Here is a 14,176-nt window from a genome sequence, read left to right as displayed (position 1 = left end):
ACTGTGTTAAATTACTTATAACTTCTAAAATATGCAGTTTGTCCAAATATATTCACACCAACATTAAGTGTTAATTTCCGTTGCTCAGATCACTCCATGTTATGAGTCCTGAAACTTTTAACGTCCTTCTAAATGAATGTATTTGTGTGTGTTTCTTATAGCAAAACCATATGGGGCTGTCTGCTGAGGGGAATAGAACCCCTGTTTTAGCGTTGTAAAACCGTAGATTTACCGCTGTATTTGCGGCGGACCTACTAAATGAAATAATATTTAATATATAAATATCTGTTATACCAAAATAATAATGTCTCCACACAAGGTTTATTTAGCACGAGGTATATATAAAGTAATTTTTGGTTTTACTTAAAAGGAATTATCAAAGTAAACACTTTATTTATACTTCAAGCTAAGAACAATTAATTGTGATCAATGTAAAACATAGCTTCTGTTTGTAGAACCTATAACAAACGTTATAAAGAAAACAACTGAAGTTAAAATGTAATTTTGGTTAAGTTTAGGCTAAAAATTAACTCTTCTTGTTTTGTATTAATGAAACTTAATAAGTGCTGAAATTCAATTATATTTCAGGACAGTTAGGGCATTCAGTAAACTTTGTTTTAAAACAAAGGTGTATTTCCCACAGATAATAAAAACGTGAGTTAGTTGTATAAGTAAGATACGCCTGTCTCAGTTTGTTTAAGTAACCAGAGGTGGAATCCGGAAAACATTTTTATTGTTATGAAAATAATGTTAATTACAACTTACGGAAACTTAGAAAACTGAAGTACACCAGTTTGTGTAATACCAGAAACATTTTACTACTACAAAAAGATCGTGTATACTTTAATTTAACGAATAGATTGACTGTAAATTAACAAATGGATTGCCTGTAATTTAACGAATGGATTTATTGTGCTTTAGTTGATGAGAAACCATTAAGAGAAACATGCTTGGTTCCCCGCTGGTATAGCGGTAAGCCTTCGGATTTACAACACTAAAATAAGGCGTTCGATTCCTCTTGGTGGACTCATCAGATAGCCCGATGTGGCTTTGCTATAAGAAAACACACCCATTGCGCTTGTTTTATCAAAGTTTCTTTAAACCGGTTCTGTTTTGAATAATAGATAAAACACATTGCGTTTAGACGTTCAATACTTCTAAGTACATTAAAACGTTTCTTGTGGTTTCTTAACTATTATTGTTAAAAGAAGATTGACAAGACGTATGATAAAAGTCGCTTCTTGAGAATATTAGAAGGTAACTGTAAGTGGTTTAATTCAACCTTCTCATCTGATCAACGTATTAGTAGTTTATTTCTATATGTAAAAGTCATTTATTAATCCAAATGGTGAAGTAATATTATAAATGTATTACAGAAAATAATGCGAACATTGTTCAAAAATAAGGAACTTTTTTAGCATTCCAGGCAAATAATCGTTTTCAAGTTTAAACAAATGAGTACAATAATCCAAACCGCGTAGGTTTTCAATCTTACTCATTAGTGTATTACGTTGTTAATGCTAATAAATAATAAGCTTTGCAATCATTATAGTTAATCATATTTTTTGTTTACATTTCTACTTATGAAGATTATAATGTATTGTTTCATCAGTTGAGTGTCCTCGTTGTTAATGATATTTTTGGCAGTAATCCCAATAATAAATCACGAGATTCGGCAAGCTTAGTAGACTTTAGCTGGCTAAAATCTTAAGGCCAATGAACATAAAGAAAAAAATATGCATTTTGCGTTGTTAGATTCAACCACATATTTGAGTAGAACTTCAAAAGATGAAAATAAGAAAAGGGAAAGCAATAATATTTTTTTTTTTAGCATTTAAAAAGGAAAGTGTGAACAATATGAAATTAGCCTAAATACTAGCTGGTCAAAAGTTTAAGACCATACTGAAATGAAGCATTAATCGGTAAATACTTAATGAAATTTAGTCATTTGTGTTCAAGCATTAGCGTTGTCAACATCTCCCACTGACATCTCCTGTGTTACATTGGGTGAAAACAAGGCAAAGGCTAGAAAGTTTACAAAGTTTGAAAGTGGCAGAATTGCAAAAGCAAGGTCTTTCTCAACGTGCCATCATGGGTGAGATTGGGCGTAGTAGATCTGCTGTTAAAAATTTCTTAAAAGACCCTGAGGGACACAGAACGAGAATTTCAAGTGGTCGGCCCAAGAAAATTTTGCTGGTGTTGAGCAGGAGGATTCGACAGGTTGTCCAGCAAGACACCAGCCGATCGTCAAACCAGATTAAGGCTCTTACGGACGCAGAATGCAACTGAAGAACAATAAGACGGCATCTACAAGAGAAAGGTTTTAAAAGTCGTAAACGTCTTCAAAGGCCACTCCTCCTTCCACGTCACGAAATAGCTTGGTTAAACTTTGCTAAGAAGCGCTAAACATGGGACGAAGAAAAGTGGACGAAGGTTTTGTTCTCTGATGAGAAAAATTTAACCTGGATGGTTCAGATGGCTTCTAACGTTACTGGCACGATAAGGATATCCCACCAGAAACATTTTCTACACGACACAGTGGAGGAGGTTCCATCATGATCTGGAGTGCTTTCTCCTTCCATGGAACAATGTAGCTTCAGGTTATACAGGGGCATCAAACAGCAGCTGGCTACAATGGCATGTTGGAAAGAGCATCCTTATTGACTGAAGGCCCTCGCTTTTGTGGAAATGACTGGATCTTTCAGCAGGACAACGCTGCAATCCACAATGCCCGCAGGACAAAGGACTTTTTCATGGCGAACAACGTGATTCTTTTGGACGATCCAGCGTATTCGCCCGAACTGAACCCAATTGAAAATGTTTGGGGGGATAGCAAGGGAAGTCTATAGAAATTGACGTCAATTCCAAACAGTGCATGATCTTCATGAAGCCATCTTCACCACTTGGAATAAAATTCCAGCCAGCCTTCTGCAAACGCTTATATTGACCATGTCAAAGCGAATGTTTGCAGTTATTCACAATGACGGCCGTGCAACTCACTACTGAGATCCCTTGTTGGGCATTTCCTACCCTGTTTAGGATTTTTTTTTAGTATGGGCTTAAACTTTTGACAAGCTAGTATTTAGGCTAATTTCATAATGTCTACATTTTCCCTATTAAATGCTAAAATGTTTTTTGTTTTTTTTTTCCCTTATTTTCATCTTTTGAAGCTCTACTCAAATAAGTGGTTGAGTCTAACAACGCAAAATGCATATTTTTTCTTTATGTTCCTTGGCTTTAAGATTTTGGTCAGCATTGTATATTTCCAGTGCAAAACAACTTCTATGATTAAGTATAATAATAAAAATGTAAACAAAAACCACTCGATACACTAAATTATTCTAGTGGATAAATGGCTAATGAAAGTAACAAGTAGGTCGTATGATGTACCTAGTTTTGGCTTAAAACCAGTATTTAGCTGTTAATGGACGAGTTAAAAACACAGAAGTCAAAGCATAATTTCATAAAATAAACTTGACCTCTGTTATGATTGAAATGCATATTTTAACTTCTGATGGATTAATAACACAGATTTGTCTTAAAGTTCTGAAATAAATTTATTTATGTGTTTTATTAAAAACTCACTAATGTTGGTTTTAGAGTTACATATTTATTTAGTGCTGGATCCTAACGAATTAAAAACGCACTAGTGCTAGCCGTCCCTAATTTAGCAGTGTAAGACTAGAGGGAAGGCAGGTAGTCATCACCACCCTCCACTAACTCTTGGGCTACTCTTTTATCAACGAATTAAAAACGCACTAGTGCTAGCCGTCCCTAATTTAGCAGTGTAAGACTAGAGGGAAGGCAGGTAGTCATCACCACCCTCCACCAACTCTTGGGCTACTTTTTTATCAACGAATAGTGGGATTGACCGTAACATTATAGCGCCCCAACGGTTAAAAGGGCGAGCAGGTTTGGTGTGAAGGGTATTCGAACCTACGACCCTCAGATTACGAGTCGAGTGCCTTAACCACCTGTCCATACCGGGCCTGAACCTACTTGTCATGGCAAAGCTTTATGAAATAACCATGTTCTGGAATTAGCCATATATGTTTATTTTCTTTTATGTTGGATTAATAACACCCTAATTTTGTTCTGGAGTCAGGAAATAAATTTATGTTCGCGTTTTATTATAAACTGTTTTTTTAGCGTTACAAAATAAAATTTGTTCTGATAATGGAATAAAGTGCATGTTCATTTCATTTCTATATAAGATGATCATTGGTACAAATTTAATAATAAAATAACAATAAACTGTGATCTTGTATTAGATGTGTGCGTGTTATTCTTGTGTTGGATCAAAATTATGGTTGGAGATATTCGTCCTCCTTGTTATAATCTATGTAACATTAACAGTTACTGGAACTTGTTTTAAGTTTGACAAGACAGTTACATTTGTGGCATTAGAAATAAATGATGAAAATGTATTATCCTTCGTGAGAACTTAGAAATATTTCAAGGAACAAGGAAGACCTTCCCCAATTAGAATATGTGAGTAACAGATACAATTAGAAAAATTATCTGAATATACACACATGAGGATATATTATACATTACTTAAAAATAGGTAAAATATAATGACGATATTAAATGTTATCACAGTAGGAATTAAAGTGGATTTAAATTATTTTTATAATAAGTGGTTACATGCAAACAATAGTACCATTCGGTAAAACAATAATGTCTTTGTCTAAAATCCATTTAGCCTCGATATAGTAATGTGCTGGAAAATTTAGTTTCATTCTATATACTACGGATAGAAACTATGTGAGGTAAAAGATAGGAATCGGAATTTAAACTTCAATAATATAGAATTAGGATTTAATAAACTACAGATAGTAGTTGCGAATTCTGTTGACTAGGGTTAGGAACTGTGAATAGGAGTTAATAGTTTTATGATACACGGTTGGAAATGAAGAGTCCTATATAATAGAATTAGTTATTAAAAACCATCTGTTTGGTATTTTCAATCGCACCAACATCTTTTGTGACACATGGGTAAGGGCTGGCGTGTACAGGTAGTTAAGGCACTCGAGATCGTAATCCGAGGGTCGCGGTTCGAATTCCCGTCACACAAAACATGCTCGCCCTTTCAGCTGTGGGGGCGTTATTATGTGACGGTCAATCTCACTATTCGTTGGTAAAAGTGTAGCCCAAGAGTTGGCGGTGGGTGGTGATGACTAACTGCCTACCCTCTAGTCTTACACTGCTAAATTAGGGACGGCTAGCACAGATAGTCTTCGTGTAGCTTTGCGCGTAATTCAAAACAAACCAAACTACATGGGTAAAATTACAAACTCAAAGACCCCAAGGGCTCAGACAACCGTTCCTAAGAGCAAGAGTGTTGAGCGGCGTATGGTGTTTCTAATCTTAAAACTTATTATTGACTGTCCGGAACGCCACAACCATTATAGGATACAGATTCTGTTTTAATAATTACTATATTAATTATGCGCTTGCTAATTTAAAGAACAACAGTATTCTCAGAGACAGTTTAGATTATTTTAGTACCATTATTTTATTCTCTTGGTGCCTAGCAGCTCTTTTCAACCAACCAAAAATTAAATAAGTAAAAATACAAACTTCAAAATTCAGTCACTAATTTAAAAATAACTCACGTTTGACTCGTCGTTGTATTTCATGTTTACTTAAAACTTTAGAATAACTTTTACACGAATAACTTAAAATAAAGTATAACAATACTTCGTGTTTATCCTCAAATAGCCTTAGAAATATTCGTTATGATGTTTTTAAATGTTTGCCCTTTCAACTGTGGATGCTTTATGACAATCGGTCAATCACACTATTCTTTGTTGCAAGAACAGCTGCTTTCCTCTAGTCTTACACTGCTAAGTTAGCTATGGCTAGAGCAGATATCTCTCGTGTAGGTTAGCACGAAATTCAAAACATACACGCACCTATGAAAATGGTGAGCAACATGTTTTGTTTTCCGTTACTGTATGTAGACACTAAGCAACATGTTTTGTTTTTCGTTACTGTGTGCATACGTTCAGTACTACTTTTGTGTTTCTCGTTACTATGTGTATACTCCAAGCAACATGTTTTGTTTTCTGTTCCTGTATCCGTACGACACGCACCAAGTTTTGTTTTCGTTTACTGTGTGTTTACTTTGAGAAGTTTTTAAGACTGAAGTACTCTTACATAGACGGGTATTTACGGGTTTTCTACAGTTCACTTAACAGTCTTCCAGCATTATAGTTTGGAAACTGGTACCAGACTTGCGATTCTATCGAAAGTAAATCGATCGACCTGAGATCAATACCTCCACGATCACTGTCGAAGGATACAACAAACTCACGCCAGGAAATTTTGGCATCAAGGGTCGTCGTTCTGAAAGATGGGTCAGTTAGCGTTTACCCACTACAGTTTTACTCAACAAATAAACCATAATTTTAGAAAGCTCATCTAAACGACCATCAAGAACATTCTCAGTTTTATGATCCTGTTTTCTAAAAATCTTAATGTTAAATTATTTTGCTGAAGGTTCAAACTTTCATGAAAGGCATACGAAGTTGATGTAACACAATCGTTTGATAGTTGACTGGATGCATTGATTTAATGCAAAGTTGAAGGTTTATAAGGTTTTTAATTTAGGATTAGATTCATGCTGTGGACATAGCGCAGTTTACACGTTATATAGGATTACGCTAATACAAATAACGTAAACCATGTTTTAATACTGAATCTTACAACTCTGTAAAGTTTGTACTACTTGTATGAAACTAGTTAATGTTATGTTGGGAGAAAATAAAGAAATGATATTTTGATGTTAACAGCTTCAGGGTTTCATTCGTCATCGTTAATCTACGGTGTGAAACCACTTCACGTTTGTCTGGTTTCACAGCTGCGTTCAGTTCTACATTGAAAGATGCATTTTATATCATTATTTTAGCCATTTTAAACTATTATGGAAAGAGAAACAACTATATGACAATTGTTATCCGCACTCGCCAACCATAAAAAAAAAAACAGGAACATCAGAACTTAATATATTGTGTCTATTTGATTTGTTTTGCTTCTAGTTAAGCACAAAGCTACACAATGGGCGATCCGTGCTCTGCCCACCACTGTACATAATAGATTGGTGAAAAATAAGTATATTGTTTAAACCTAATAAAGCAAAAATAAAGTGGGAAAATATAACATAGAATATCAATCTTAATATTTTGTGTAAACTCTTAACAGAAATGTTTCAGAAAACGACATTTTCCGTCTTACTTAATTGTTTTTCGGTTGGATGAAAAGTCATTTAGGTTATTTGCCCAACAGTTTTTCTGACTCTGCAGTAAATAAGAAAGATACAACGCATCTGCTACTCTTAAAAGCTTTGCGGTATTTGTTGCTACCGGTACATATGCTTTTCGATATTTTATAGCTACGATTTCTAAATCGATTACCAGAGTTTGGAAATGGTCTTAAACTGGGAAGAAAAAGTTCAAGGTTCTCCAAACGACCAACTGACGTCTGACAAGAACGCACGATAAAGCTTAACATTTAGAAACTCTAGCTAGTTCAGTACTTGACTGAAGATTGATTATCTGGAATTAAACACAAGGTAGAGAATGGGCTATCTGTGCTTTGCCTACTACGGGTATCGAAACCCAGTTTCTAGTGGTGTGAGCCTGCAGACATATTTCTGTTTTATTTGTTTTATTAATTTTGTGCAAAGTTACTCGAGGGCTATCTGTGCTAGCCGTTCCTAATTTAGCAATGTGAGACTAGAGGGAAGGCAGCTAGTCATCACCACCCACCGCCAACTCTTGGGCTACTCTTTTGCCAACAAATAGTGGGACTGATCGTTACTTATAACGCTCCTACGGCTGAAAGAGCGATCATGTTTGGTGTGACGGGGATTCGAATTCGCGACCTTCGGATTACGAGTCGAGTGCTTTAACCACCTGGCCATGCCGGGCCGACATATTTCTGTACCACAGGTCAGTACTACTAGTTAACAAAGGTAAAAAAAATGAAATAGTTTAAATCTTTCAGGTTAAAGTTTGCAAATAACAACTGTTGTAACCATGATATATTCTGAAGTACATCAGGACTGGTGTAACTCTTTATTAAGAATAGAGAAAGCGACAATGGAACAAGAGCTCAATAATTTATTTCAGGAAATTAAATGTTGTTTGTTATTAAGCACAAAGCTACACAAAAGACAATTCTGTGCTCTGCTCACCACGTGTATCGAAACTAGATTTCTAGACGTGTAAGTCCGCAGACATACTCCAGTGACATGGGAAACTAAATAATCTATAGAACCTGCTAAGTTTTCTTACTTCACACTCAGTTTTCAGTGTAATCATTTTTTCTATTCACTTTTCTTTCCTCGGTTACTTGATATACAAAGTGCAAAGTATTGTGCTTCTCTTATATCTGTTACTGATAACCAATAACTTAAATATTACCTAATTCTCAACTTTTATCAACTCATACATATACTTGTGTTTTTGTAGAGTTAAATGCGCCATGTCAGGTAGTTTTATAATTACTCATCGGGTTAAGCCAACATTTACTATCTTAAACGTTTTATAAAGAGCGGATAAAAGTGAGCGTGTAATAGCATTGACATCCAGTTATTGGCGTTTCTAGGAACGGACAAATTTGTACTCCTGAATTAACCTAGGAAATCGATTAAATTAGAAAGACTCAAACTACGTATTTTTCCAGAATTAAGAGATCGACTTATGTCATAATTAAAATACACACATTTCTGAAGAACCTGTCGATTTTCTGTCTTGTGTCGAACTTTACATAATTGTCCTCTGATGTTCATTACGAAGGTGTTTGAATTTATGCTGTTTTTTTTTTTTACTCCTTGTAGTCACGTGACCGAGAAAATTTTGCCTAAGAAGAGACCTCCACTACTTCGGGCCAAAACCTTACCGGCCATTATCACTCCAAGTCTGAGTATAATTCAAGCACAATTGGACAGCACTAGAAGTCCTGGGAACAAAAGTGGTGAATAATTTAGATTTTTGTTATCCAGTTTTCTTTTTATTTTACACCAGGAAAATATTAAAGAAGAAAACATCTTTATATTTGCTTAGAATTAAAGTTTTCAAAAAAAAATTGAATAGCGCTCTCTCTCGGTATTTCACTTAAATGTGTAAAAGTTATATTTCAATTACTTAATGCGAAAAGCAGCTTACTAAAGGTACATGTTAAATCGTTTCATTAACAAAAATTTATTTATTAATTACATGTGTGCTAATCTTTATCACTTGAACAGCAACAGAAAAAAATCGTTTATTTCTTTATTCTAATTTCAAAACCCAGTTACATTAATTAAACGCACGCTGTATATATATTGTTTAGTACTATGTTTACTGAATTAAATACAGATACTTCGAGTGAAAAACCATATGTTAAGACTGTTGCGGACTCGGTATTGATACACGTATCAAGTCTCTTCGATGACTTCATCTGAAGCTTTTACTGTGCACTGTTTAACAATTCATGACTAATTCAAAGCTACGCTGGTCCTTCTTTATTCTAGAAAAGCTTTAGGATAAAATCGTGATCGACCTTAATGAAAACTATAATTTACTTACGACGCATTGTCTTTATGTAAGAAAGCCACAGATAAAAGTTTACATAAACCTAAGAAGCTAATAGAAACTCTCGCAATGCGATAGGGGCCAGTAACTATGCAGCAGTTAAAAAGTATAGCAAAAAATAAAGAGAGCACGTTTGTTAGTTTAAGAATTTTTGCGCTAAGTTACAAAAAGGACAACTGGTATATATCCGTTCGTAATTTTGATTAATTAACTAAAGACAGTTATAGTCAACAGCACCCACCGCCATCTTCTGTGCTACTCTTGTCTGATGAAATAGTAGGGTTTCACAGTCACTCTTTTAGTGTACTCACGACCTTAAAGTGCGGAGTGCGTTTTTGCGGCCACAGGTCGTGAAATGGGATTCCTCAAATTCACATCCAAACTATACTAAGCATGAGGATACGACCGACCCAGAGTAATTTTTCTATCACGTTATACCACGTTAGCTATGTAATCGAAAAAAGTCAACTAGGAAACTGGTCTTTTTGTCTTGTTTATATTTTGAATTTTCACATACAGTCGGATATAAAACTGCCTGGAATACAACAGTTAATTAACTTATGGTAATATCCGAGCTTCTAGATTCAGATAATTTAAGTTCGTAGGTGATTTTGGAATCAATAGCAGAATTTTACAACAAAATAAACAATGGTGTAGAGTTTTTTTTCTGACGAATGATAATAAAATACAGAAATATCGGTTTTATATGTCGAAATGTTCAAGTTTTTACCTCTATGAAAAACCTTCTGAGGTTTATATTGATTTTAAATGAAAATCAGTTGTTTTTAAGCAAACTGGTAATTCTCTCTACGAATTTTGAAGAGAATTGTAACGAGCTGAATATTTCACAAGAGACGTTTTTTTCTGTAAGATGCATCTAAAAGTCATGTCTTCAAGGTTCGAAGAAAAGACAAAAATCATTGTTTTGCTTCTAGAATGACTTTTCTACAAGTATTCTCAATTTAAAATATACTGTGGAATCTTTGCAAACATTCAAAGCTTAAGCGTTTTTTTTTTTTTTTTAGTTTATATAAAAGAACTAAAAGTATATTGGAAAATAAATAAAACCTGTCTGAATGAGTTTCCATGAATTTTTATAAAGAACTGGCTTTTTCTTTATACCTTTCATATCTAAATTTGTATTTGTATCGCATATAAATGCACCAGATACTTCAGAAGAAGTACGGATGTGCCTTTCACTTTCCATTAAAAACGAGCTTACAAAGCAGTGAAATAGAACGTAATGTTTATTTTCAAAGAGAAACGATATCGATTTGTTTTCACATCCAACTCGATTGTTGAAAGTCATTTAAAACACTGTACCACACGCTCTTTCAAAATGTTAATTTCAATCATAGATTTCCTCTTTCAAACAGAGCAACTTTATAGCGTAGTTTCTATAGCACACCTAGCTTTTCAAACTTTAGTTTGAATTCATTGATTGGTCTATCATGGATGGTTATGATTGCGTCTCAAGGAACGTGAATTTAGATTTGAATTTACACAGAGAGGTCATATTTTATTTTATGATTTTTTACGAGACTTGTTATCTATTCCTAACTTTAGTTTTCAGTAAAGGAGTGTGAAAACACATTTATATTTAATTGGGGAAAGTGCTTTTTGTGTTGTTTTTTTAAATCTTTGTTTATTGAGAAATAACATAGAGCTAGACATGTAGACATCTAAACTCAAACTATCGATTACTGTATTACCTCATCCAAAACGCTATCTTTAGTTTGGTCGACTCCTTTAATATTTCTATATTTACATTGGCATTTCTTCATAAACCGTAGGGAAGTTTAACAGTTTAATATTATCATGTTAACCGTCATTTATCAAAAACATGTTAGAGAAATGTATATATATATATATATATACATAAACAAAAATGTATAAACTGTACATTGAAGAGAACAAAATGACATTATGTCGGAATGTTACTGTAAGTATATATGAATTTAAATTATGCGACACCTATTGCAGCAAGTCCACTGTAACAACAATATTTATGAATTAGTTACATTACAAACCATTTAAAGAAAGTCTAATTTAAAACTGTTAGTAAATCTGGTAGCAACTACATTCCGTTATCATATCCTTTCTATAATTAAGCTGTCAAAGAAAACTATAATGTTCTATTTACGGCTCGTGAGGAAATAGATGTATTTCTTTCATAATTTTAAACGCTATAGCACATCCGAATAAATATGATTTGTTTACTCACAAGTAACATACCGTCACATACATGGGAAAATATGGTTTAAAAAATGAAATCTCCAACCATTATTTCGCACAGTATAACCCAGCTTTTCTTTAGCACTTCAACCTTCCCAGCAATGTCAGCTGTAATTTGCTTTTGCAGTTTTCATTACTCTGTCGCCAGCAGATCGGAATTTATTTTTGATTTTTACTATTCAGCTATCTAAACAAGAACACTGGTGACTCATACCTTTGATATATTCCAAACTAAAAAATGGAAACATATTAGCTTTTGATTTATTTTTTCTTGCTTACTTGCACGTGCTATTAAAAGTTTTTGATGAAAGTAATAAGAAAATACATAATTTACGCCATGTATTAAGTATGTAAGAGGACTGCGATTTTACGTGTGTGTAAAATGAAAATCCCCTTATAAACTTTGACGTATTTTCTTCAAGGGCCCGGCATGGTCAAGCGTGTAAAGGTGTGCGACTCGTAATTCGAGGGTCGCGGGTTAGAATCCCCGTCGCGCCAAACATGCTCGCCCTTTCAGCCGTGAGGGCATTATAATGTGACGGTCAATCCCACTATTCGTTGATAAAAGAGCAGCCCAAGAGTTGGCGGTGGGTGGTGATAACTAGCTGCCTTCCCTCTAGTCTTACACTATAAATTAGAAACGGCTAGCGCAGATAGCCCTCGTGTAGCTTTGCGCGAAATTCAAAACAAACAAACATCGATTTTTTACTTTCGCATCAGTTATTATTCCACTACATTAGATTTTAACCTTTGTAAACACCACTGCATCTGCCAACTTACAAGCTAGAAATCAGGTCCCATACCTGTCGTTGTCAGAGCATATACAGGGTGTTCGGAAAGTCACTGTGCAGTTTTATAATCATATGTCTATTCAGTCTATTTCAAGTCAGCAACTGATAGCGGTGTTTAGAAACAAAATAAGAAGGATCCAAGCCTGTATTGATGCCAACGGGAGTCACTTTCAATATTGTTTATAATTGTCATTCATATTTACCTCCTGTATTCTATATTGAAGCATGTCTGTTAATAAATATATAAGTGCACAGTGACTTTCCGAACACCCTGTGTAATCCATTGTGTAGCTTTGTACTTAATTAAAAAAAAACTAATTAAATACCACACTTCACACCAGATCTTAACCTCACAAATCAACACAAAGCTTTTACATTTCGTAGATCAATTACTCAATTTTCACACTAGATTCCAGTATAACAGATAGATTTCCACTCTTTTACACAAGTTTTCTACCTTTCACACCACTTACCACTACTTCGCACACATTCAAACTAAATTTTTCCCTTTCGCTTCATCTTTGAACTTTTTTGACCACTTTCCAATATTTCAGATCAAATTTCACTATGTCACGTTGGCCACTTCATGGTCAACAGTTCTAAACAGACTATGCCTGAACTTTGGGGGCTTTAACCTAGCTGCTTAGCCCATATGTTGCACAGTGTGCCGTTCAGGTTCAATAAGCGAATACCAATCTATATTTCACGACAGAGTGTGTTTAAATTTCAAAATCACACTAACCACCTATCAACTTTCCATACTTTTACACAATTTTCAAGACATGGAATCTAGCTTCTAATATTTTAAATCTGTTGCCAATCAATTATTTCATATCATCATTTATAACTACCGAGTGACTTCATTTCTTAACATTAGTTTTAAATCTCAAGACCAATTTTAATTCTTATATATGAGTTCCGGCTTACCAGATAACTTTAATTCCTTCATATCTCAGGATTTTATATTAGAGTACATCCTTTTGCACCGGCTTTCAACATTCCAAGCACATGTTCACGTTTTCCAGCCAGTTTTTAGCTTTTCACACCCTGTTCACACTAGTTACCAAAGATAATATAGTCCTTGAAGATCAACTTCCGTACAAACTTTACTCCTCTATACTAATATTTCTCAACTGTTTCTAATGTCATTCACCCCTATAAGTTTTCCACAACAGTTCATTCACCCCAGTTTGAAAAAGGACAAAAAAGTACATAATTAAAAAGCGAAATTTTCATTGTGTCTTAAACATATATCAAGCTGCAACTAGAATGAGTACAATATGAAATAAACATATATCAAAACTACAATTAGAATAAACAATAACTAATGACGTTTTTATGTTTCTGAATTTCTTGATAATGCTCATTCACCCTGCCATTCACTTCATCCTTCTCATTAACTCATGGGCGAATCATTCACTCAGTTGAGAAGTATTGTAATGTACACCAAATTAATTTCCATATTTTCACTTCAGCTACGAACGTCATCTACCAGCTTCCAATACCAACTAACAATCATACAGACTATGCTTCACATTTGTTCATTACATAACTCTCTTACATCACATG

The 14,176-nt window shown here is 34.3% G+C and overlaps 1 protein-coding gene across 5 annotated transcripts in view; it reads left to right on the top strand.

Moving 5' to 3' along the window:
• LOC143232016 (ankyrin repeat and fibronectin type-III domain-containing protein 1-like) overlaps window positions 1-14,176 on the top strand; it is a 196,293-nt gene that overhangs the window by 81,756 nt on the left and 100,361 nt on the right. For all 5 annotated transcript variants that reach the window (XM_076467000.1, XM_076466998.1, XM_076466996.1 and 2 more), the window contains one exon: window positions 8,846-8,982. In XM_076467000.1, the coding sequence (XP_076323115.1) occupies window positions 8,846-8,982 (137 nt within the window). The remainder of the gene's footprint in view (window positions 1-8,845; window positions 8,983-14,176) is intronic.

This window comes from Tachypleus tridentatus, chromosome 11 (genome assembly GCF_004210375.1).
Source record: "Tachypleus tridentatus isolate NWPU-2018 chromosome 11, ASM421037v1, whole genome shotgun sequence".
Lineage (NCBI taxonomy): Eukaryota > Metazoa > Arthropoda > Merostomata > Xiphosura > Limulidae > Tachypleus > Tachypleus tridentatus.
The sequence above is the reverse complement of the archived record's forward strand: the minus strand, read 5'-3'. Positions and strand labels throughout refer to the sequence as shown.